The sequence below is a fragment of the Protomyctophum bolini genome (assembly GCF_963924005.1).
Source record: "Protomyctophum bolini genome assembly, chromosome: 5".
NCBI lineage: Eukaryota > Metazoa > Chordata > Actinopteri > Myctophiformes > Myctophidae > Protomyctophum > Protomyctophum bolini.
Window position 1 is genome coordinate 30,975,820 of NC_137866.1, and position 24,907 is coordinate 31,000,726.

The 24,907-nt window shown below is 42.2% G+C and overlaps 1 protein-coding gene across 2 annotated transcripts; it reads left to right on the forward strand.

The window, feature by feature from the left end:
• The first annotated feature begins 2,551 nt into the window (after nucleotides 1-2,551).
• efhd2 (EF-hand domain family, member D2) lies at nucleotides 2,552-24,031 on the forward strand. 2 transcript variants are annotated; one of them, XM_080763748.1, is made up of 5 exons: nucleotides 2,552-3,381; nucleotides 18,573-18,720; nucleotides 19,407-19,541; nucleotides 20,503-20,811; nucleotides 20,878-24,031. In XM_080763748.1, the coding sequence occupies exons 1-4, from the start codon at nucleotides 3,065-3,067 to the stop codon at nucleotides 20,632-20,634; spliced, it is 732 nt and encodes a 243-aa protein (XP_080619874.1). In that variant the 5' UTR covers nucleotides 2,552-3,064; the 3' UTR covers nucleotides 20,635-20,811; nucleotides 20,878-24,031. The 2 variants fall into 2 exon arrangements, with proteins under 2 accessions (XP_080619874.1, XP_080619873.1); XM_080763747.1 differs by having other exon boundaries at nucleotides 20,503-20,777.
• Nucleotides 24,032-24,907: the final 876 nt, after the last annotated feature.

The window sequence follows — 24,907 nt, forward strand, 5'->3', positions numbered from 1 at the left end:
GGTTTTTGAGGCGTAATTACCGCCTTTAAAATTAAATTGACACTCAGAAGAGGGCACTGAGGGCAGTGTTTTATTTCGGTCAAGTTAATGTCAACAGTCCACTGTCTGGCACATTGGCAAAAGGTTGGTTTGTCTCAGTGATTGTTCTGTATGCCGTATCATGTCAAGACATTTGCGTCACCATGACCATCTCTGGTTTATGCATAGGTTTTGAAAGGACATTTACTGCAGAATGTTTATCAAGGTTGTTTCCTTATATCCTTATTACCTACATATTTTACTGCTGAAAGCCCCACCCTTATTTCAGTCTAACACGCTTTTCAGGTAAAACCATGAAAATTACTGTGCTGATTTTAAGGCGTTATGGCATGGGACTTGATGGCCATTTGGATTGAGAAGGAAATAACTTCAACTCTACGCAGCACGTGTGGAATTCGAGTACTACTGTCTGCATATAAATTCACACCTCATCAACGAAACCGACAGTTTTGTGAACAAATGAAATGTATGATGATTTATTGATCCAGCTAGTTAGCATGCATGTCTGCTGCCTGCTGGAGAGGCAGGGATTCTGTTGTCCATAAACATCAAGATTGATGCAATTGTAAATCAACAAGAAAGATGAAAATGAATGTAATGTATTAAATTTACATTCATTTTCAAGCCTATGTCCCACTGTAAATTATATTATTTTTGCAGTAAATCCTGGGTGATTCATTCCATGTCTTTGCACAAAAGCATTTTGAACTGACATTCCTCCCCTTCCCTCATACGTGGTGAGCCCCCACCCCCCTCTGACAGTCTCTCTCCATATATGGCAATGCTCAGGTGGAGGGGTGTCCCTGTGAGGGATGGCCCCTCCTTCCTCCCAGATGTAGCCCACAGAGAAGAAAGAACAGCAGCACCACAGCTGAGCTCACTGTACCCCCCCACCCCCCCCCCCCCCCCACCCACACACACACACACACACACACACACACACACACACACACACACACACACACAAACAAAACACTCCCAGTTATGATCTATGAGTCAGGACTCAGAATCCTCTTTGTTTGCAAAACTGCAATGCAGAACACATAATCTATCTATTCTAGGCTCTATTTGAGATTTATGATTGCTATATAAATTTGACTACAATACTGACAATGACGGTTTCAAACTAATACGTGTATTTGTGTGTTGTGTTTCTAAAATATTCCACTTTCTCCCCATTTTCAAATAACCTATGTGGGGTCCCCTCAAGGACCCACACGGGGTTCCCGGACCCCACTTTGTCATTATAGTAGTAGTACCATGAAGACGCGCAAACGCGGGAAGCGAACGCAGCTCGTACATATTTGGGTTTTGGACGTATAGCTGCTTTGGGGACTCCTTATATGGTTATGGCTGAGTCATGGTGACGTATTGATGCAACACACTCCATATTTGGACGTAGCTCCATATATGGGCACAAAGGGGACACACACACACAGACAGACAGACAGACAGACAGACAGACAGACAGACAGACAGACAGACACACAGACAGACACACAGACAGACACACAGACAGACATGATCTGCTAGGTCTCATTGCGAACGCAGTGAGCACTTACTATGAGACCTAGCAGATCATGTCTGTCTGTCTGTCCGTGTGTCACGCTTTTGTGCCCATATATGGAGCTGCTTTGGGGACTCCTTATATGGTTATGGCTGAGTCATGGTGACATGAGTGTGATGGCGTGGTCCAACTTGTGCCCATATATGGAGCTGCTTTGGGGACTCCTTATATGGTTATGGCTGAGTTAAAAACTTAACTTAAAAATAACTTAACTTAAATATGTACGAGCTGCGTTCGCTTCCCGCGTTTGCGCCTTGTGTGTGTGTGCGTGCGTGCGTGCGTGTGTGTGTGTGTGTGTGTGTGTGTGTGTGTGTGTGAGAGAGAGAGAGAGAGAGAGAGAGAGAGAGTAATTGTGTGTAACAGAGCCTGCAGCTAATGCAAATGCAAGTAGTAGAACTATTATAATAGTTGTATGGTCGCCAGGAAGGCATGCTTTGCATTGCACAGCTCCTTGTAAAGCTAGTAAATTAAGCCACAGCCTGGAGCACTACTGTAAAACGACGTGTTTAATTCAAAGTGACAGGCTGACAGCAGCTTTGGTTTTTATTGCTGATGAGGAAAGAACCTCCGTTGTTGCAGGTGCAATGATGATGTGCAAGTGACAGCAACGCAATTCACAGACATGTTTGTTGATTGAACATTTTGGAATGGGTTCATTTGATTTCAAACGAAAGCACAAGTCAATACAAAAACTGTTAGGGTCCACCATTTTCAATTAATCAGAACATTTAGACTAGAGACGTACAAATAAATATACAAAACAACAAAATAATCATCATATAAAGAAAGAAAAAAGGGGAAACGATGTGTGTGTGGGGGGAGGCATTCTGCATCATTCATGTGCAATCCCCATTGTGTCGTCACTGTCGTGTGTCACTGTGGAAATAACTGTAGCATATGCTGCATAATAAGTACAGTAGTAGTAGTAGTAGTAGTAGTAGGACAGCCGTAGTTGGAGACAGAGCGCTGTCCTTTGCGTCCCTTTTAAAAGGCGTGGTGGTGACTGACTGACTCGCTACGTAGCTAACGAACAAACTACGCAGTAAACGTTCTTCCAAGACTTCCATTCATATCAGTGGAGCTAGTGTGGAGGTATTCGTGCAGTGTGTAAACTGTGTATGTCTCGCACGCCGCTCTGCCTGCCTGACTCACTCCTGGCTGCCCCCGGCCCGCCGCTCCGCTGCTGCTGGCACAGATTTTTATGAGGAGCTTTTTATTATTTCCTGCCTGGATCATTTGCATGGGGAACCCCTTTCCTTTGAACCAGAGCAGCGACTAGTGAACAACCGCTGAACTTGACGGATGCCATTGCCTGCCTGTGTGGACCACATAATACTGAACGGGTTGTGCGCACCACTCACTCACGCCTTCTCCTCCTCTGTAGTGGTATTGCCTGTCTGTCTGAGAGTCTGTGTTGTGTACTTGTGTGTGTGAAAATAAATACATTTCTAAATAAAGATGGCCACAGACGAACTGTCGTCGAAACTGAGCCGCCGGCTGCAGATCGAGGACGGCACCGAGGGACCGGTGGCCGTGGACGAGGCGATCGGAGTCGGACACAACAACAACCACGAGAACGGCGGCGCGGCGGAGGTGGAGAAGTCGAGCACGGCGAACGCGGACTCCGAGCTGGGGGCCAAGCTGCAGCGGCGGGGCGAGCTGAACGACGGGGTGGGCGACCACAAGCAGCCCAGCATGAAGGTCTTCAACCCGTACACGGAGTTCAAGGAGTTCTCCAGGAAGCAGATCAAAGACATGGAGAGGATGTTCAAACAGTGAGTAGTTTTTGATTGATTGATTTATTAACAGTTCAGTACATTTCAAGTACAACTCAATACAAAAAATGTTAACTGTGAGTGGACGACACCATAGTAGTAGTGTACAGTGTACACTGACTACACACACACACACACACACACACACACACACACACATTTGAAATGTTTATTTATGTCCACATAATGAAAAGTACAGGAATACCTTGTTACTGTACAAAGGACATAAACACTTCCAGTGCAGTTTGACAGTGGGAGAGCAGCCAGTTACAACGTGCACACACACACACACACACACACACACACACACTGGTCACGACCACATAGCCATAGGTCACGACACACAACCACGGCTGAATCATCCGCCCACATGACCAGTCTGACCACCACATGCGTTTCTTTATTTTTACACTGTCGACCATAATGATATAGCTAAGGCCATTAGTGTAATTTTAACCTGTCATATCCGACAGTGATTCTTGGGCCCCCCTACATTTCTAGGATTTAGCCTAAGTGACTGAAAGCTGTAGACACTTAGCCCATGCAGCATATTATTGTAATGTAGTAGTATAGTACTAGGCGTCTATACAATAATAGTTCATATGCTGCAGGTGTGTAGTTGTCCTAAATTGGCTGGGGGCAATAGCAGTTATGTGCCTCTCAAAGATTACCTACATTAGAGTGATCAGCAGCTGGACTGGAAAGTAGCCTGCAAGTTGCAAGAGGTATACGAATTTGTATATAACCATGACTATTAGAAAACAAAAACACTATTACCGTATATCTCATCTTCAACATATTATGCAGTTTGTTGTAAACCTGAACAAATACTAATACTGTAAATAATTGAATGTCAGTTGGCTGATGTAAGCCGTATAGGCCTACTTTGTCCATCTGTCAGTGAGTGAACAGTGAACAGCTTTCCCTTCTCAGTGAACAGTTTTCCCTTCTCACTGTTCTCAGTAACAATAATATCAATTCCGGTGTAAATTAATTTACAACCAGAATTTGTCAGGTCTGAAAAACACAAGTTATGAGTTGTATGCACTACAGGAAATATTATTACTTTTCATACTATTAGACAAATATGATAAAAATATGGTCTGCTCCAGAAACCCATGGATGATAACACTGAAAGCAGTGGCTGTCTGAAAGAACAAATGGACCGTGTGTGCCACACCTATAAATGACTAATAATTTACTTATCTATAAAGGAGGCTTATTCTGTACGTTTTTAGAAATCCTTTATTTAACCAGGGTGAATCACATTTAGATTTCCACCTCATTTTCACGTGGGCCCTGCTTCGCACACCGGCACACCTGGGACCTGCCCACTACAACCACAGTTTGTTGGCCACTGAGCACTACAAGCTAAGCAACACTTTATAGCTCATAGTTACCGATATAGGTGCTTATTCCTTGAAGTGCATACAGTAGTTACCTACTAGCGTATTATTGCTTAATATATCAATCACTCTAACTCGCATTAACAAAAGACTTGCTGTAGGTAGGTGATCAGACTGGTATGCCTTCAACAAGCTTTGCTAGAAATCAGTGCTCATTAAACATACTGAATTGTTTTGCTTGAGCTATCTCACATAAGAGTTAAGAGTTTTAATTAGGCTGCCACAATGTAGTGTCTACTCTAGTTGATAGATTTAACTGCAATACATTGATGCATGCTTTGTATTCAACTCGTGTATTCCCGTGACCCACTTATAAACTCAGATTTAACTCTTGAGTTCATAAAATTGTTACACTGAGAGTTCATGATGAATGAATGAGTTTACTGTGTCGCTTCCAGTGCTAACACTGACAGCTTGTTGTCCTGTTCAGTTGTTCAATGGGGTAGATGGAGCATCCCTCAGGCATCCTGATCTACTTTTACATATCGACAAAACAACAGAGCTGCTTTGTCAAATTGGCGAGAGAAGTGGTGTGAAACGTCGGCGGGTCTCACATGGGAATGCAGAGAATGTGTGTCACCATCAACATAACATCGTATGGGACCGGGACGTCTGAATTTATATTGCCATTGTAAGCAAGTCAATTAGGGGCGGGCGTAGTGAATTAACCTGTCGTAATTATTAAACATTACACCTGACCTCAGGTAAAATAACCATGGGTTCAGTTCACTTCCTGTTTTCCCGCACTGCCTCCAGCTTTTTATTGCAGGTGATTTATGACTGGTTCCTATCTCATTAACATGCCTGTGTGCTTTCATGCTGCCATGTTGTATTAGGTCATGATCCTCAACAGAAAGAAAAGACTGTCATTATTGCTATTCCAAACCAGATACAAAAAGGTTTAGGTTAAAGATGAAAACCTAAAAGAATCATTCTTACTCCCGGTATTGTAAAACGGACACTACCATAATCAAGTTCAAGTGTAAAGCCTAAAAGTAATTCTTGTCTCACCAGTTGACCGTTCTCTCATTTGAGATATTTATTTTTCTGGACAGGAACCCCTTGTGGTGTTTTACCCCTTCAAGACGGGAACCCCCCTTTGGGTTTCTTGTTGCTATATACAGCAAGATACAATTTTTGAAAATAATGAATAAAATGTGAAATATGTTTTTCAGAAAACTTGGGTCAGAAGGCATTTTAAAGCATTATAAAGTTGGTTTGTTCCAGCAGTAGTTTCATGTCAACACAGATCTTCAGGGGAAAGGTCAAAGTGCAGCGGAGCATACATACACCTGGGCTAACATCACCCATTCCTTTCTGACCTGTCCTGAACCATGTAGTGTAGGAGTCTATCTGTCTAGCAGAGCATAAGGAAACAGAGGATTATACTGAAGGAGAAACATGATGGCACATGCAGTGAAGTGTGGACAAAATGTTCCTGTACATGAGGGCTAACGGGTGACAGGATTGCTAGGGCTTTGACTCATGCATTCGAGGAGCAGTTGGTCTATAAAATGACATCCAGGGTTCTATTAAAGTCGGACAGTGACAGGACAGAAGAGTCAATGGTTTCACTTAGTAATAGTCTGAATGAAAGGTTTCTCTAGGCATGTTGCCTATAGTTGTTGAAGGTATTGTAAAGGTAAAGTTGTTTTGCTCACAAATCTCAGGTGGTGCGGTGCCTCACATTGACAACTGACACCACACCATTGACACCCTATAGCTTCACAGAGACATTGTCAGAGCCCCAGAAGCGTATGTTTAATGACCTGTAGCGGAAACAGATCTCAGTGGCGTGTTAAGAGACTCTTGTCATAAGGGGTTGCACTCTACCCTCTAGTCTGTCTAATAGGTTCTTGGCTTGTGGCCCCAACTGTGCCAACATATGGCACCCGCAAAGACCCCCTCCCCTCCCAATCTTCCCTCTTTTAATGAATTGCAGGTTCCCTGAAGAGATTAGATTAATGGCTTCTGTTTACCTACCTAAACAGATTAGCCATCTATCTCTTGAAGTCACTAGATTTGGCCGCTTTAGTTGGCTGTTGACATGTACTATCAGCAAATGAATGTGAAATTTTAGCAACTCTTGTTGTCATCCCATGAATAAGGGCAAGGGTATTTTCTTTGATCTTGGGAGTACAAAGTACAAATATGATATCATATATAAGTTAATATATTTACTGTATGTATTCATGCATTGTGTTAATTTGTGTGTAGTCCTTTGGTTTTCAAACTTTTGTGCCCGAGGCACAACAATGGGCAAGTCAATATCTTGAAAGTTTGAGAACTACTAATTTACAAGGCATTTATTTTTAGAATCTGCCTCAGATCTTAATGGGCTAAAACACTGATCAGCTGACTCAAAGACAAGAAGCCAATGTCTCTTAACAACACCTTGCCTCTTTCAGGAACTGGTCTTTCCAAACATTCCACACCATAATTGACAACATTCTATTTTCACTTCCTGCTCATCATTTAGTTTCTCTTCTCTCTTTTCTGACATCCTCACCACCACTATCCGACATAAATGTTTTGTTTGACTGACAACACAGACTCTCATCAGAACGCCGTGGCACAGAGCCAATGTTTTGATGTTACAAAGCTCTGTCGTTGCACTTTGCTGTCGATGCTCATATCTCTTGTTATTGTCTACTTGTGCATCTCTTTGCCCTGAGAGCCGCTGTCTCTCATAGCTATGGCTGTTCTAAAGAGTACTAGTAGACCACCCTGGCAAACATAACCCTCCTAGTGGTCAGTATATCCACACACTAATAATATCCAAAGTAACTATGCACACAGATTCATTAGCTTCAATAGCAATCACTTGCTTAGTTGCTTCTCAATCTGCTACATCACAGATAAGAAAAGACGAGCAGTGACAGTAGCAATAAATTGCGGGGGAGATTGCACATTTTGAGTGCTATTAATATTAACTTTGAGGAAGCCCATGGTTGTATTCTGTATTGACTACTTGACCTCTTACATAGATTGTGGCTTGTCGGTTAAGTAAGACAGGTGAGACAGACTTTGTCCAGGACAAAATAGCTGAATGAAGATCAATATTGTTTTGCTAAAACAACTTGTTTTTTTGCCTTTATTGATAGATATACAGTAGCTCGACAGGAAACTGGTAGAGAGATGAGAGAGAGATGTTGAGTAGGCAAGGCAATTTAAGCACTGATGAACAACATACGATTCACACGAGTCTTATATTAACCACAACCCTAGTATGTCACAAGGGGAAAAAAATAGGCTAACATTTGGTGAAAATGGCAGATATGTATAAGCTCACAACACGTTTGGAGTATGTAGATCGGCTATTTTCAGCAAAGGCATTTTCTTTAGAGAGTAGGTAGATACCGTTGGGAGACCCTGGCTAGCAAATTATATAGGGTTTAAGTTTCACTTTTTCTAGCTTCACTCCTATTAAGCATACAAACGTCCATCAGACCTACGGATGGCTTAGCTCAACTCCCAGCAGAGTACAGCTGCAGAGATAATGTCCAAACATCCTCCTGGAGCTCCCCAGTTTCCCATGACCCCATCGCAGTCTAACGCGACCTGCCGGAGGCTTACATCTGATCTGGGTAGTGGGCCCTCTGTCACTGGAGAGCTTACTTCTGGGTAGTGGGCCCTCTGTCGACCTGCCAGAGGCTTACATCTGGGTAGTGGGCCCTCTGTCGACCTGCCAGAGGCTTACATCTGGGTAGTGGGCCCTCTGTCGACCTGCCAGAGGCTTACATCTGGGTAGTGGGCCCTCTGTCGACCTGCCAGAGGCTTACTTCTGTGTAGTGGGCCCTCTGTCACTGGAGAGCTTACATCTGGGTAGTGGGCCCTCTGTCGACCCGCCAGAGGCTTACTTCTGGGTAGTGGGCCCTCTGTCGCTGGAGAGCTTTCATATTACGTGAAGACTTCCCTCTGTCTTTCCTTTCCTTCCTTACATTAACTACGTAAACCCTGCTCTACAAGCCCACAACACAACGCAATGACGTAGATACTATAGGCAAATCTTTGGCTAATATTCCCCCACCCTGCCTCCGAATATGGATGCTGGGGTTCAACTGGTTAAAAAGCACTATTTGGGATATTAGCTAGCAGAGACTACTGCAAATATATATTTTGGTGTGTAATTCTTAAATCCTGAATTCCTTTGTCAGTCAGTGGGCTGAGCTGGTCTCATTGTTTATCTGTTGTATTTTTTTCTTGACTTGGTGTGATAGCAACTCATGACATTGTCACATAGGATGATGTCACTTTGAGTGCTAAAAGGGGCTCTGTTGGCAACTCATGTCATGGCCCTCGTGAGGGCTTGAAGCCAAGAAGGCATTCTTGAGGAACGCTGTGGAGTTGTAGACGAAGTGTTCTAGTTATCAGTCTGAAGAAGGGATGCTACTGTGCAAGAAAGCATATATACTGTACAGTGTACACACACAAGTGCCTTTGTCACATCCATCTATCTTAACAAAGGGAATAAATTCAGTCTTCGTGCCTGACACGCTTACACACTACTCAGCAGAGCAAAATATATCATTGTGCGGCTTAAGCTTGTCCACACAATTCACCATTATAGCCTGTGGCAGACGCTATAGACAACAAAACTACATGTCTTGTCTAGGCAAGCCAAGCATGTTGTGTGCAGGCTGCCTTTTAAATAAGCTAGTGAGTGCTACAGCATGGAAAAGAGAGGGGTTTCCCTGTTCCTGCTCTAGTTGGCCTAGCGGTTGCCTGGCAACAGGGATTAAGGCCTCAGGACTGGAGGAGATTGGCGGCAGGGGCGTGCGTGTGTGTGTGTGTGTGCGTGTCTGTGTGACTGTGTACGGGGCTAACTGTTCAGGAATAGTGGGTCATGAGAAGACAGAGGGTGAATTATCTTTTCAGGTTATAGTTGAATACACACATTACACAGTGTGGCTCATTGCATTGCAGTTTACCCCCAAAGCCATGTTATTTATGGCATGCACATTTTTGTAAATGTTTGGAATGTTGCCCAACATGGGGATCCCAGGGTTGATGTGGCTAATTGTTTGCACAGCACCGTGAGGATCATTATTGCCAGTTGGTCAACTGTAGCTGTGGTCTGTGGATTGATATAACAGCAAAAAGTTGTAACGATTTACTTAAAATCTCACACTTGAACTTTTAGATAGTATCACAGATAATAGTAAAATAACAGATAATGCTTGTGCATTTTCTACTTTCTGAATGGCCTATCTATAGGGTGCTGCATCCTCCCTAAATGGCACCAAATCATTAATTACCTAGACCCCCCCCCCCCCCCCCCCCCCATCAGAAATGTTCTGTCTCATTACAGGTACATGTCTATACAGTCACGACTCCCTCAGAGGCTCATTACACTCTCTCTCTCTCTCTCTCTCTCTCTCTCTCTCTCGCACGCCTGCCTGCCTGCCTGCCTGCCTGCCTCAGTCATCATTCACACACTGACCTTTATTATAATGGTCTCAGAAGAAATCATCTATGTATGTATATAAGCTGTGTTTGACAAACATAATGTGTAGTCACTAGTCATCATCATCCAAGTGTATTACAGCTCTGAGAGTTTGTGCTAACCACAGCAGATCTACAGAAGCTCACAGCACATTGTGTAGGTCTGCTATTTCCGTCTAAGATATAGTGTAGAGGGAAAACAGGAGGGGCTCTAGTATAGACCGCTGGGGTACTCCAGTATATAGGGTTTAAGGGTTAATATTCTATATAGTCTAGGTTCAAGAAAGGGAGAAATAATTATTAGATATTGCGTCCAATGATGTAAAGAAAACACAACAGGGGCTCTTCTGAAAGCTTTCCCTTCATTCTCTGTCAAAAGAAAAAACTAAAGGAAACCTGTGACTCACACACAGAATTCCTCTGAATGCTCTTCAAACAGAGAGGTGTTTGCAGGTTAATAATGATTAATATGAGAACTTTAAATGCCCACACCTAATTTGATGAACATATTTTACACAGTAAAGAGTTAGTGTCGAAGTGTCCTTGAGCAAGACAAATTTACCCTAAATTGCTCCTGATGTGCTGGTTGGTGCCTTGCATGGTTTCCGCCGCCATCGGTGTATGAATGCGTGTGTGAATGGGTGAATCACCCAATCTATGTAAAGCACCTTGGATAACTTAGTGCTATATAAATGCACCATTTACCGTTTACACAGTCACTCTGCCAGTAATTTATAGTAAACTAAGCTATAGCATATTGGTATTAGTATAGTCTGGATTTCCTATGTCGTCATGTTCCTGTAAAAGGGGAAATGACACATTGTCTACACAGCAGAGTCCGGATTTAATTGACAGATTACCAAACTCTCGTTTGTCACAACAACGCAGCAGTGTGTGGGTGACACAGATTGTGTCAGGCTCATGCTAAAAGCCTTTCCTTTTCAAACAACCTCAGGCCAATTAGCTCACATGGTCACTGACCACACACGCTATATGCTTAGTCATAATGGCGGTGTGCTCTTCTTATCACTCTTTATGTATCTTACTATCTTTTGCCTGTATCTGTCAAAAGAAAAGAAACAAAACTTGCATGGATAAATGTTACGTTTATTTCTTTGTAGAAACAAAGCATTGCTGCTTTGGAATAGGGTTAGGTTTTGGCACCGTTTTAAGCATAATTTACTTAGGTTACTTTTGTAATACCAGGCTGAGCAGTTCCACCGGCTGCACGCCCTGTGCGAGTTGGTAAAACGGGTGACTTTGTTGGTATTCATTTTGACAGTAGTGTACTAGATATACTGTACGTAGGAGTGGCAAGGTACAGTAGTTTTGAACTATTGTAACTACCGGTAGTTTATTAGATTTTCTTTCCTATTTTATTACATTTTTGGTCCTGTAAAGCAACTTACTTACAACTAACTTTGAGTACCTAAAAAAACACTATATAAATCGTATGTATTATTACAGTAATAGATCGTGTTTAGTAACTCTGAGATGGTCTGTTTGTTGACTCGCAAGAGTTAAACACAAGTGTACATGAAATTAAGCCGTCGTGTACATGAAATTAAGCCGTCAACTGGTCAGATTGATCACTTCTCAATTTCCCTCAGTCATAATAATTATGCTAATAAAGCTTTATTTATATGGCACCTTTTGAAACGACGTGCTTCACAGAGAATTAAAAAAAAAAACCACCATGAACAAACGATAGAGCAAAAAATAATACAGAGTATTAAAAGTAAAATCAAAATAAAACACACACACAAGAAGAAGAAAAAACATTAGGCAGCAATGCAGTAGGACAGAAGGGATTTGAAACTGGGTACAGACTCTGCGAGCCTGATCTCCAGAGGGAGGGCATTTCAGAGACGACTCGGACTCGTCTCTGAAAGAAAAATAAAAGCACAATAAACAAAGTCAAGTATGGCACTCCTAATGATAACAATTTAAAATATCATGAACATTGCGGCCAAGACACGGTAGACACCCTTCTGTAGCGTGCCAGAATACATATACTGTATACACAGGTGCAATCAATTATATATATCAATGAATACTGTAATCTACTAGCAGTCACATGACCAGTACACAACCCTCATTCTATAAACAAGACTGTCTTCAATTGCAACGACGGCTTGTGTAGTGCCTGACAAGTATAGCGACTTTGAACTCTGAAGGCCTGTGTCACAGCTGAAGATTACTGCCTGACTGTGTGGGAGGGAGAGACATGATTTTATTAATGTTGTTTTTCAATTTGTGTGTCACTTTAATTAAAAAGGAAATGTAAGCACTGTAACCCTGGCATCCCAATTTTGGACGGCAGACCTGGCTACAAGCTCACAACGCGCCACAATGCTGTGACCGTGGCCTTGTACATCGGCTATTTAAACACAAAGAAATGTATGGTTAAGTCGTTGATAAATCAAGGGAGCTTGTGGTATTCTCTCAGGCCGACATCCTTATTTTACAGGAACCTTTATCTCAAGTGTAGAGATGATAGGCGTAGGTCTGACATTTGCAACAGCTGTCAAGTGGACCTGGTTATGCCCAAATAGGGATATTCAATAGTCATCGTCTCTACGTTTGCACAGAAACATTTCCGCAATTGAGGAAGTTGGTTCAATTTGCACTTCCTCTCTGGCCAAGCTACTGAATAAGTAGCTGGTTCCTTCCTGAATACTCAGACCAGACTCATTAGCAGATGATGAGTGGATCTCACTTCAGCATTATTGCATACTGTTATGTATATTCAAAGCCGATTAAGTTTTTTTCTCCATGTGCCCCAACTGTGCCAGATAAATGAATCATAATGAAATCTTGAATCCTGATTAATCTGTTACAGTGCGACTATTTTTCACCTGAATTTATGTAGGCTAATCTATGCGTTTTTGCCAGTGATTTAAGAACTCTCAAGACACGATACATTTAGTATGTTATGTCAGGTTTTAATTTCCGCTTCGCAATAGAATGCTTTACAGGTCACATAGGATCTGCCTGTGATCTATTTAAAGAGTTTGTTTTCAGGGAGTGAAATGTGAAAACCTCCTGCTGTTTAAAGGAAGTGGACCCAGTGTGAGGGGCCCCACTTCCCAACATCAGAAGAAAGATTCTTTGAACATCTTGTTGTTGCCAAAGAATAGTACCTTCCCTAATGCAGTGGTTCTCGAACCTTATCATGTCAAGGACCCCCATCTAAAGATATTTTGTGTCAGGGACCCTGGATGTAAATATGTACCACGTTGTTCGTGTAAGTTTTTCAAGATATGTGAATCGAGCACATCTACAAGCTCTCAATGCTTCACATAGCCAATGGGTTAAAGTGGTATAATACCTGCCGGAACCCCCCTAAGGACACCTGGGGGTCCCCGGACGCCAGTTTGAGAACCACTGTCCTCTTTAAAAGGGGTGTAAGTGATATGTAAAATAAATACATAAATGAAAGTTAAAATATATATATTTTTTATTTTTATTTTTTTAAACATATTTTTGGGGCTTTTTCTGCCTTTTTTATTTGATATTTGTTTTACATTAAGCTGACAGGAAATAGGGGGAGAGAGATGGGGAGCAATCTGAGAAGCCATCGTCAAAAAATAAAGGTTACAGTTACACAGTGCCCTCTTTTCCTTGAATTTGAATATTGTCGGAGTCAACAGTCTGTCTCCAGTAGTAAAAGAGGGCGCTGTTTTTCCTTTATTTCTTGACGATGGGTTTTCAGATTGGTCTCGAGACTAGATGGGGATTGACATGCAGCAAAGGTCGTCTGGATCGCGAGTCGAACCCGCGACACGATGCGGGCTGGATTAGCAGCCTAGGTACCCAGACCGCTAGGCTGGCCCGTGCCAAAGCTCTGTATATTCTGATAGTTATCATTGCCTAAAGCTTAGTGTTTGTTCAGTAACAGGGATTCCCCCATCTCTTAGTAAACGGAAAATATGTTCAGGTCGGGTTACTAATTTGATCCATTCAAGAGAGAGAACTCAACACCTTTGTGGTGTTCCAGTCCCGATTTCATTGGCTTGGTTTTTGTTTTGTTTGTTTCATCACATTCATTTGTTAAATGTTGTTTATGCTGTTTATCCTGTATGAGTTCTCTGTTCTCATTTATGTTCTGTTCACTAAAGAGTTGGAGAGAGGGGGAGACCCCTGGCTGCTACTGAACAAACACTCTAGTCTACAATAATCTACAACAATCGGAATAAAGAGCTATTCAACCATTATTTTAACAAAAAAATCACTTATACCCCCCTTTTTTGAAGTTGACGGAACTCTAGGCTACTTGTGCAGGAACAGAAAGTCTTAACAAAACAGGCTTGGACACGACAGGAACCTTAGGAATCTTGGCATGACTCCCCCGAGGAGCCATAGAAATCTGGACCTGCCCTAACAGACCCATAGCACCAATCTGTATACCGGTACTGTAGTTAGTTCCTCTTCACTTTAAAGCTAAACGTCTTGAGCAATGAAAGCATTTTAGTGCAGTCATGTTATTATGAGTTGACCTCCCAACCTAAAAAAGAGCAGCAGAATTTGTGGAATGCCATGTACATAGTACTTAGTGAAAACGAATAAAATATGTTTTATTATTATATTTAAAGTTTCAAATGGTGTCTTCCAATAATTTGCACCCCCCCCCCACCAACCCTGAGTTGCGAGAGCAAGCAAAAAAGAGACTAAAACCTAACTTCTCTACTTGTACAACTGCGTGACTTACCGAAAACATTGGTTTGTTTATCCATAGACATAATGAGGAAGTTTAGAGCTAGAGGAAGGTGGTACGTTTGTTGCGAGAATCCCCCCACCCATGTTTCTGTGCTGTGGGCATAAAAAGGAACAAGCTTAAACAACAGACTGACAATAGGAGAAAAGAGGTTCCTTGTGCATGCCAAGAAGAGGACGTGCAGCAGATTTAAATGAATGCTCTGTTGTGTTGCTTGTGGTGTGTCACAGCAACGTGTGTGTGTGTGTGTGTGTGTGTGTGTGTGTGTGTGTGTGCGTGTGCTCATATTTTGAAGAGGCTGGGAAAAGAGAGGCGCTGCAAGTGTAACTGTTTGTGCTAGCCTCACCCCAAACCGCCAAGGTCTTCAGTAAATGCTGCCTGTTGCCATGGCAAACGTGCTTAAGTAGAGGAAGCTGAGAAAGTATGGAGGAAGTGGTTTCAAACATAATATCCAAGGGGTGGTGAGTTGGGTGGACGCAGGAAGCAACGTATTTAGCTCCAAGTCCTTTATCCATTCACCTTTGTCCCTTTTTTCTTTTTCTTTTACTGTAGTTCACCGGTTCATAAACGTTTACATTTTCAAGGAGGACCCCCCCCCCCATAACTTTAACTCTGTACAAATGGATTTGTACACTCTCACAGACCACAGGGTCCATTTTGAACGCCCGGGCCTCAAGGAGACCCTCATGCTCCCTGGACCCTTGTATACTACCACCAATATTAAAATCTGGTGAAAATGCATTTTTTATTTGAAAAGCTGTTCTCATAAACCTTTTTTTTTACGGTCTGTGAAACCACAGGCGTTTCATCTTCCTAAGTAAGGTATTTGGGCGCTAGGTATGTAAGGTATTTGGGCGCTAGGTATTGCAGAATTATGTCCCTGGTCGAACGGCGATCACATATTGTTCCTGTTAATGTCTGACTCAAATGTCTGTGTGCATTTTTTGTGCTGCTCCAGCATGGTGAGTCAGACTGCAGACTTCCTCTTTCTTATCTCTCAGCCTTTATCTTCAATTTATAATTGCACAGGAGTGTTTCTTGCCAAAACGAAAGAGATTTGCAAGCTAACACTTTAGCTTAAGTAGATCAGGCCAGCAACAACTCCATACTATGGAGTATAAAGTGTGCCATTATCTTCCTCTCCATATCTCTCTGTGCCAGGGACAAACTCCAGTGTAACAGACGGACGTCAACTGGCGGGACCCTTTGAGGCCGTTGGCTTAAGTTGGCATGAATGCGCCCAGCAGCCGTCGCATCTCTGGCTTTGTTTAACCCATTTTTACCTAAAACCTGACAGTTTTCTGAATAAATGTTTTATGTCATGTTTCATATCAAGGACCCCCAGAATTATCTGTATTTAACCGCAGACCCCCCATCTCAAAATATGTTGTTCCAGGGACCCCCCAGAAGCAAAGATTTGAGTTAAAAATGTTCGCTCTGAAAGAATATAGGCATATATTGAAAGATTTTTGGCAAAGACTTTTCAAAATTAGCAGATCTACAAGCTCGTAAAATTATTTAAGTAAGAATTGAACATATTACACTCCCTTCAAACAGTAAATATGAAATAACCAATGCATATATGATGTTCTTTTTAATATTGCTCATCTATATGTTACTTTAGGTAAAATTGTATTATTTGTTGTTTCTTTGTCTCATTTGGTGACTAAATTCAATGTACCGGTAGGGGTTAAACTGGGTGGAAACTATTTGGAGATTTAAAAAATAAATAGAACCGTACTGTGAAGGAATCAGAATTGGTTTCCAAATCAAACGCAGTAGGCGTGTTAGCGGCCATCGTAGCACAGTTGTTCTAGAGTAACATTTAATTTAGATGTCCCCAGAGGTTTTCGGTAAATATGGAGACCTGTGATGGTCTGGCTAGAGAGGTCAGACTAAAGAGGTCCTTTGTCCACCAGTCGACTTTGAGGCTTAATCAGGAGTTGTAGATCTGCTATTTTTCAATAGCTAAAGTATAATAACATAATGCTTAAAACACCAAAAGGGGCTCCCGCCCAGAATGGGTTAAAACATCAGCTCCACCACACCCACTCCACGATAACCCTGTTGAGTTAAGCTCTGCCCACCCGGTCCATTAGAGATGATCATATTTTCATGGACTGAGGATATTCAGCCAAGTCTAGTCCTGAACAAATCTGGGACATTTTCTGTAACATTGCTTGTGATTAAGGCTGCTTATTTGTGCTTTTTTAAATATATACCTTTCTTTTTATTAAACACTCGAGCATAATTCAATTAAATAATTAAAAACTATAAGAATAAAATTGTAGCTCACAATACATTTCATTGCGATGCTTATAGATCGGCTATTGTCACATTTTAAAATAGTTTGTAGCCTAAAATGAGTTAAAATGACATGCCTAAAATAGGAGTTGATTATTCATTGGTTTTTTCTTTATATTATCGTTTATTTGTGTCCTCCTATGCCCAAACCTCCGGGTTTGTGTGAACACAAACATTGGCTTGTGATTGGCTGATCACCTCATAGCGATAATTTTGATTGGCTGAGCAAAGTACATATTGAAGCTAAAAGTGAGGGCAGAAATGTGAAGACGGAAAAGTGAGGACGCAAATTGTGATTGGCCAGAATGAGATGTATGATGATAACAAGACCACTTCACATGGGTGTGATTTTTTGAATTATTTTTGAGGCCCTCCTCACATTTGCCACATTGACAATGAAAGGAGAATTTACGTCATACGTTTCCGACTGTTGCACCCTTACCATTTCTTTATGTCCCAAGTCAGTGGAGCAGTGAGGTCAGAACTGTCCCATGTCAGTGGAGCAGTGAGGTCAGAACTGTCCCATGTCAGTGAAGCAGTGAGGTCAGAACTGTCCTTTGTCAGTGGAGCAGTGAGGTCAGAACTGTCCCATGTCAGTGGAGCAGTGAGGTCAGAACTGTCCCATGTCAGTGGAGCAGTGAGGTCAGAACTGTCCCATGTCAGTGGAGCAGTGAGGTCAGAACTGTCCCATGTCAGTGAAGCAGTGAGGTCAGAACTGTCCCATGTCAGTGGAGCAGTGAGGTAATTTCTTCATGTCCCATCCCATGTCAGTGGAGCAGTGAGGTCAGAACTGTCCCATGTCAGTGGAGCAGTGAGGTCAGAACTGTCCCATGTCAGTGGAGCAGTGAGGTCAGAACTGTCCCATGTCAGTGGAGCAGTGAGGTCAGAACTGTCCCATGTCAGTGAAGCAGTGAGGTCAGAACTGTCCCATGTCAGTGGAGCAGTGAGGTAATTTCTTCATGTCCCATGTCAGTGGAGCAGTGAGGTCAGAATTGTCCCATGTCAGTGGAGCAGTGAGGTAATTTCTTCATGTCCCATGTCAGTGGAGCAGTGATAGTCAGAACTGGAACTTGAAGTGGATAGACACTAATGTTTTTCAATGTTCTTGGCACCATCATGTGGTCCCAAGCAGTACTACACTCAATCCAAATTGTGCAGTGATATCACTTGATCAACAAACTACATTTTCTAGTATTGATGGTTGTGGTGGAATTTGGTCACATTTAGCAGCGAGTAGTAGGAAATGGAGCTAGCATAGAAGAAAGTACAGTAGTGCACCATTCTCAACACAAGCTCCATTTCTCCTCACCTGTGTGCAGATATGACGCAGGGAAGGACGGCTTCATCGATCTGATGGAACTGAAGCTGATGATGGAGAAGCTCGGAGCTCCCCAGACCCACCTGGGCTTGAAGAACATGATCAAAGAGGTGGACGAAGACCTGGACAATAAGCTGAGCTTCAGGGAGGTGAGAAACCAAGATAAAAACCTAGTGTCCATCCATCTGTGAACTGTCCCTGATTTGAATGCACACTGAGGCTTGTACTACTACTGTGTACACAGACTCAACTGTGAACAAAAATGGAGAGCTGAGCAGACGGCACTTCCAATTCAACAACAGTGCAAGAATGGTACATGGGTAATAGGCAGAAAGTGGAATTACTTGTAAAATTAAGTAAGAAGTGAACTTTATGTTCACAAAATACTATAGTATTAGTGAACATAAAGTACATACACTCGCTTCAAACAGTAAATATGAAATAACCTATATGTTTAATACTTTATGTAAAATTGTATTCGTTGTTTCTTTGTCTCATTTGGTGACATCTAAATTCAATGTAGGGGTTAAACTGGGTGGAAACTATTTGGAGATTTAAAAAATAAATAGAACTGTACTAAGACGGAATCAGAATTAGTTTCCAAATCAAACGCAGTAGGCGTATTCTGCATACTTGGCTGCTGGGTCGCAACTCGCAAGACAAATTTCAGTATGAACTGACATTAAAGTACTATATCATATATATATACCAGACAGACTAAATGCATATTTAGTGGCCTCAAATACACTGAAACACATTGAATGGCGGCTTTTGACCAATAATGCATCCATCCATGAATCAGTCCTGTTCCACCATCTGTTATCTCTTGGTCTAGTTCCTGATGATCTTCAGGAAGGCAGCAGCAGGAGAGCTGCCGGAGGACAGTGGCCTCTGCGCCTTGGCTCGGCTCTCCGAGATCGACGTCTCCACCGAGGGCGTGAAGGGAGCCAAAACCTTCTTTGAAGCCAAAGTAAGTGCATCTTAACTGCAATTTAACCCGTTTAGACCCGAGACCAGATTCTACAAATGTCTTTTTAAAATCATGACAGTTTTCTGGAAAAATACCCCTTTGTTTCTATGTCAGTGGTGCTCAAAAACGTGCTTAAAAACATTCGCTCTGAAAGAATATATTCAAAGATTTGCGCCACATTTTCACGATTAAAGAAAAATAGCAGATCTACAAGCTCGTAGCATGGCACTCGGTGCCGCGCTATGAGCTTGTAGATTTGTAGTCATTCTATATCGCCTTGCATTGCATTAAATTCTCTTGCATATTGTACCTTAGTGGGGCTTTCTGTAGTCTGCGTCTGCAGTCTCCAGTCATGGTGCGGTGGGGGAGATGTATATGTTAATGACGTTTAGATTTAAGATTTAGAACACTTTCCTGGGGGTCTTTGTGTGTAATATGTGGTTTTAGAAAGTAGGGGAGGAACACCTCAGGACACTTATTTCCTGGACTACATGTTGTCTCGGTAAGACAGCCCTCCCCCTATCCACAAGGAGGAGCAGTGCACCAAAGCATTATGGGAATTTTAGTCCAGGAAGTAAGTGAGCCTAGTGTTCATGACATCAGAGACACTGGGCTTACTGCTAAAATCTAAAATATCTCCAATGGACCCTAACGGTTCCAATTGGACACTCTTTAAGAGATAAATTAACATTGATTTTACAATACAAATTGGGGTCTCAGAGATAGAAATGCCATTAAATGTAGCCTATTGCATATCAAAATCCTTAAAATTAAAATGGTTGAGAATCACTGCTAGAGCCGTAAAAATGTTCTCTTATGGGGGACCCTGGCACATCTTTTCAAATGGGGGTCTGCGGTCTAATGAGTGTCAATTTGGGGGTCAAGTTTGAGAACCACTCACGAAATGTGACAAATGTCCAATGAAAATTTGTTAAGTGATCTCTCCGCTGCCACCTCGCAGGTCCAGGCCATCAACGAGTCCAACCGCTTTGAGGCAGAGATCAAGGAGGAGCAAGAGTCCAAGAAGAAGGAGGCAGAGGGCAGGAAGCAGAGGCAAGCGGCCTTCAAGGAGCTGCAGTCGGCCTTCAAGTAACGACCGGGGCTGTGTTGTCCCTTGAAGCCTTTACGCATCGCCCAGCCTCTCCCTGGGTCCTCTCTACCCTGCCTTGGTTCTTTGTCCGTCTGACTGTGCGTCGTTTTATCTGTGTGTGTGTGTGTGTGTGTGTGTGTGTGTGTGTGTGTGTGTGTGTGTGTGTGTGTGTGTGTGTGTGTGTGTGTGTGTGTGTGTGTGTGTGTGTGTGTGTGTGTGTGTGTGTGTGCGTGTGTGTGTGTCTAGTCTCGTGTATCCAGACAACTTTTCCACAATCTCCGAATGCTATGTATGATGGAAGCATTTGGAAATTGCGAGAGGCAACAGTCTGGCAACGCGAGACAAGTGTGTGTCTGTGTCCTCGATCTGTTTAGGTGAGGCAGTTCTGTGCTGACCTAAAGGGTTACATACTGTATATGTCTCTAGTGGTGGACGATGCGATGAGCTGTACACATTCTGACCACTACTCCTATTATGCCAATAATAGGTTGATTGCTCGTGTCTACACTCTACAGTGTGGAACGTTGTTATAATCACGCTCGGTTTCAGTGTGCTAACCGTTATTGTGAGTTTACGTTGTTAATCGTTTGTTCCAAAGTGGTCCTGTGTGCAGCTCATTGTAGTGTTCGCTTTTTTATCAGTGGCAAAATTGCACTCTACATGATGTCACGTTCTGTAGAATGTATACTGTAGTTAGGTAGACACGTCCTCAAATCTGAAAGATTCACTGTGCCCTCCCTGGCTGTGGTGTAACTAGCTTGTCAGGGCTGTTTTATCTTTCAAGCCCAACACACACCGGGTGCGCAGCGACGCGGCACAGGCGTTGCCGCGCGGCAACGCCTGGAAAATAGAACAGTGGCGTATCGGAGCGTCAGGCGAGGCGTCAGCGTACGTCGCCGGTGTGGGATAGGTTCATTGAAAATAACGGAGGCGGCTGTTTTGACGCACGGCGTTCGCAGACGGTGTGTGATGGGCTTCACTCATCCCTGTCAGATAAAAAATAATTATAATAAAACATAAATAGTGCATGCTTTCCAATTTCCATATTAGATCATATTCTATGGCAGGGTTTAAGTTTTAGACTATATTTTTTAATGTCGGGTGGGGTCGGATGGGAGTTGAGCAGCAGGGTTTCCGTTGGTGGTGGTTTTGCATGCATGGTGGTGGTCATTTTTCAGAGTGTGTTTTGCATGGGCACTGTAAAGTTCAGACAATCGTTAAAATGTCCCTCAGCCTGAGCCTGGCCTACTCGTTCAACTACTGAGCAAGCGACAGCAGAGCTGTAACGTACAACTAGGTGTCTTTAAATGTCCACCGCTGATGGCGAGAACGTTCTGCTGTCTTACAAAACTGTGCTACTCTGCTTTTATATTGCTGCTATTAAGTTAAGATTATTACCAATAATCAATGTGAATTTCCCCCCAAAATGGCAATCTGGATCCAAAATGATGGAACGTCTGGGGCAGCCGGCTGCTGAGCAAATGGAGTTTCGTTTAGTGCTTTCTGTCGTGGTATCGTATCATGTATCTGTAAGATATATGTAGGGAAAGATTCAAGAAGGTGGTGGCCAAAATTCAGTGTTCCTACCGTTATGTGTAATTGTTGGCAGCTGCATGAGTTGGGGAATCAACTTGTTTTGAATTATGATGACGTAGTCCCAAACCAGTACACCAGAGCACTCGACTATTATGTGCAACAGGGGTTTGGGATTTCGCACTGACTCGGTTTTAGCGGATCGAGCCTGTCGGTATACGCATTTGCTTGGCTTATTATATGCGACACAAAAGCGGCACCACTTGGAATGAGCATGATACAAAATTTGATTCTCAACATGAGCCCAAACCAGTTCTTTGAGGTGCAGATATATTATGGTCTTGCCTATTAGATAATTGTTGCAAGATGTAATGTATATGGTGCTTACTGTCGGTAATCGGATACATTTTTGCTTAGAAACTTAGAGATACAGTAGTATGCTATTTGCACTCATTTGGTCATTTGTATGTCTTAATCAAGAGATGGTTTTAATCTAAATGCAAATGCTCCAATTTAACTTTAATTAGCTTCCACAAAATCTAAACCTCATAACTGAAAAAAGGCTGATTTACAGGCAAGGGCAAATTGTGATTTATATTAACATATCATTTCCTTTCTTGGTGGAAGTTCCTTTTTTAACAACCTACTTAATGTGGTAGCTCTTAAGCAAGTGGATGCGGGCGTATTATGAGGGAAACATAGATATGAATCTATGAAATGGTTTGTGAGCTTCCAGTATAGTGTTACTAACATATTGTCAACTGGTACTTGGCAGCACATCACAGCACAGTGCAACTGAAAAGTTGTGAATAAAGAATATAATATTTTTACATAATTGTTAAAAAAAAAGAAAAATGCTTTTAGTTTTGTATGGTCAGGGATTCTGTGAAATGTTCTGCGTTGTGTTACGTTCACAATTTTAGAAAGAAAATAATACATTCACTGGTTGTCAGTTGTTCACAATACAGTAGCTATTGTTTTCCTTTTGCGGTGTGGGGAGTAATTCTATGTCGAATGCTCAGATTTTTATCAAATGTGTCGGAACATTGTAACGTCTTTCCATGTTGTCTTGTGTGGAAAGTTGCTTTTTACCGAGCTTGTCTGTGTCAACATTTTAGCAAGCTAAAACAAAAGGGGAAGAGGGAACAAAACCGTGACGACTGCTTCAGACTTTAAAAAGATGTTGTCTCTACCTCCTTATCATCCCTCAGTTTCCCTTGTCATCCCACTGAATTATTCCGTCAGTGTCTCATTCCATGAGGAAATTGTGCCAAATGTTTTTTGCTGTAACTTAGTTTATTGTTCTCTCTGGCATTCCCTTGTAAAGTAACACTTGATGCTAACGGTGAAAATAAATGCTAGCATTTGCCATGGAATACTATGTCTATATCTACATTCTGATTCTACAGTCAAGCTCAGGAAAGGAGACGGTATAGAACGGTTAATGTTAGACCATGGTATTTCTGCAACACATTCCTATTGGCATCTTTATTGACCAGACTCTACCTACCGGGAACATGGATTATTTAATTATTCTGTTATTTCACAATTCACAGCTACATGGAAAGACGAGATCCAGTATGACAATGGATCTTTTAAAGTGAGCGACAGAACAAAATCTGTACTACCGTAGTTTGGTTGAGTTTCACTGTGTAATCTTTTTATTCTCTATGTTCTGACTGATCCTTTGTTCCTCCCTCATATACTCTCACTGCTGTGAGCTAACTTACTGTCATTTTAATGTGTTTCACTGTAATGTTGGCTGATTAAAACAATTGTGGCTACTCTACAATACACCTTTTTATTTTTGTTTTTTCTTACTAAAATGTATGACTATTCTTGTGACGAATAAACTGTTTTAATTTGATATTTGGATGTCTTCTTTTAATTTGTATCCTGAATCTGCAGCCTGACATTGATGCAGGAAAACCTTTTAGAGCCTGAGAACCACGATCTGTTCTAATGGTCTGAAATACAGTCTGTGCATTGAGTCATTTTTTTTAAATGTTTTTTTCTGGCCTTTATTTTATATTATTTTTTTATGGAGGGTCAGACAGTAGGCTGACAGGAAATGGGGAGAGAGATGGGGGAAGGCATGCAGTGAAGGCCGTCGGGATCGGGAGTCGAACCCGCGGCAGACTGGATTACCAGCCAAGGCCCAGGCCCATTGAGTAATTGTTATTGAATTAAGCAATGGTTAATCAGTTGATTTTGAAATAAGTCATGTCTATGAATTGATTGCTCATTGCAAAGGGTCTAAATGGAAACAAACACATTTATTGTGCTATCCCTTTTGGATAAGTGTTGTGTTTGACTACTCCGCTGCTGTTTTTATATTTATGTCTAATAAAATATTCAATCGATCAGATTGATTGAATAGTTTATTCAAAACAAGTTCCATTGATTTAATCAATCATCATTCAAATCAAATGTCTTCCTCTCTGGGCCTTTTTTCCTGTCACGAGTTGGCCCTGATTGCTAGATATTTATGAAACGGCACCCCCCTCTGGATTCAAAGCGGAAGTGCAGTGTGGACTGGAGCTTGTGTGTAAATGAAAGTAGCAAGCTGAAGGGTGAGGGCTCTCGGGTGACAGAGCTTCCACAGAGAGTCCACTCAATAGTATCGCTGTCCCGGTTAATGTTCTCACAGCAGGGCTTGTACATGAAGGACTGGCACAGCACAGGTACAGTTGAAACATCTGCTTAATTCTCTGCAGGCTTGCTTTAGCACTACTCTATAAGG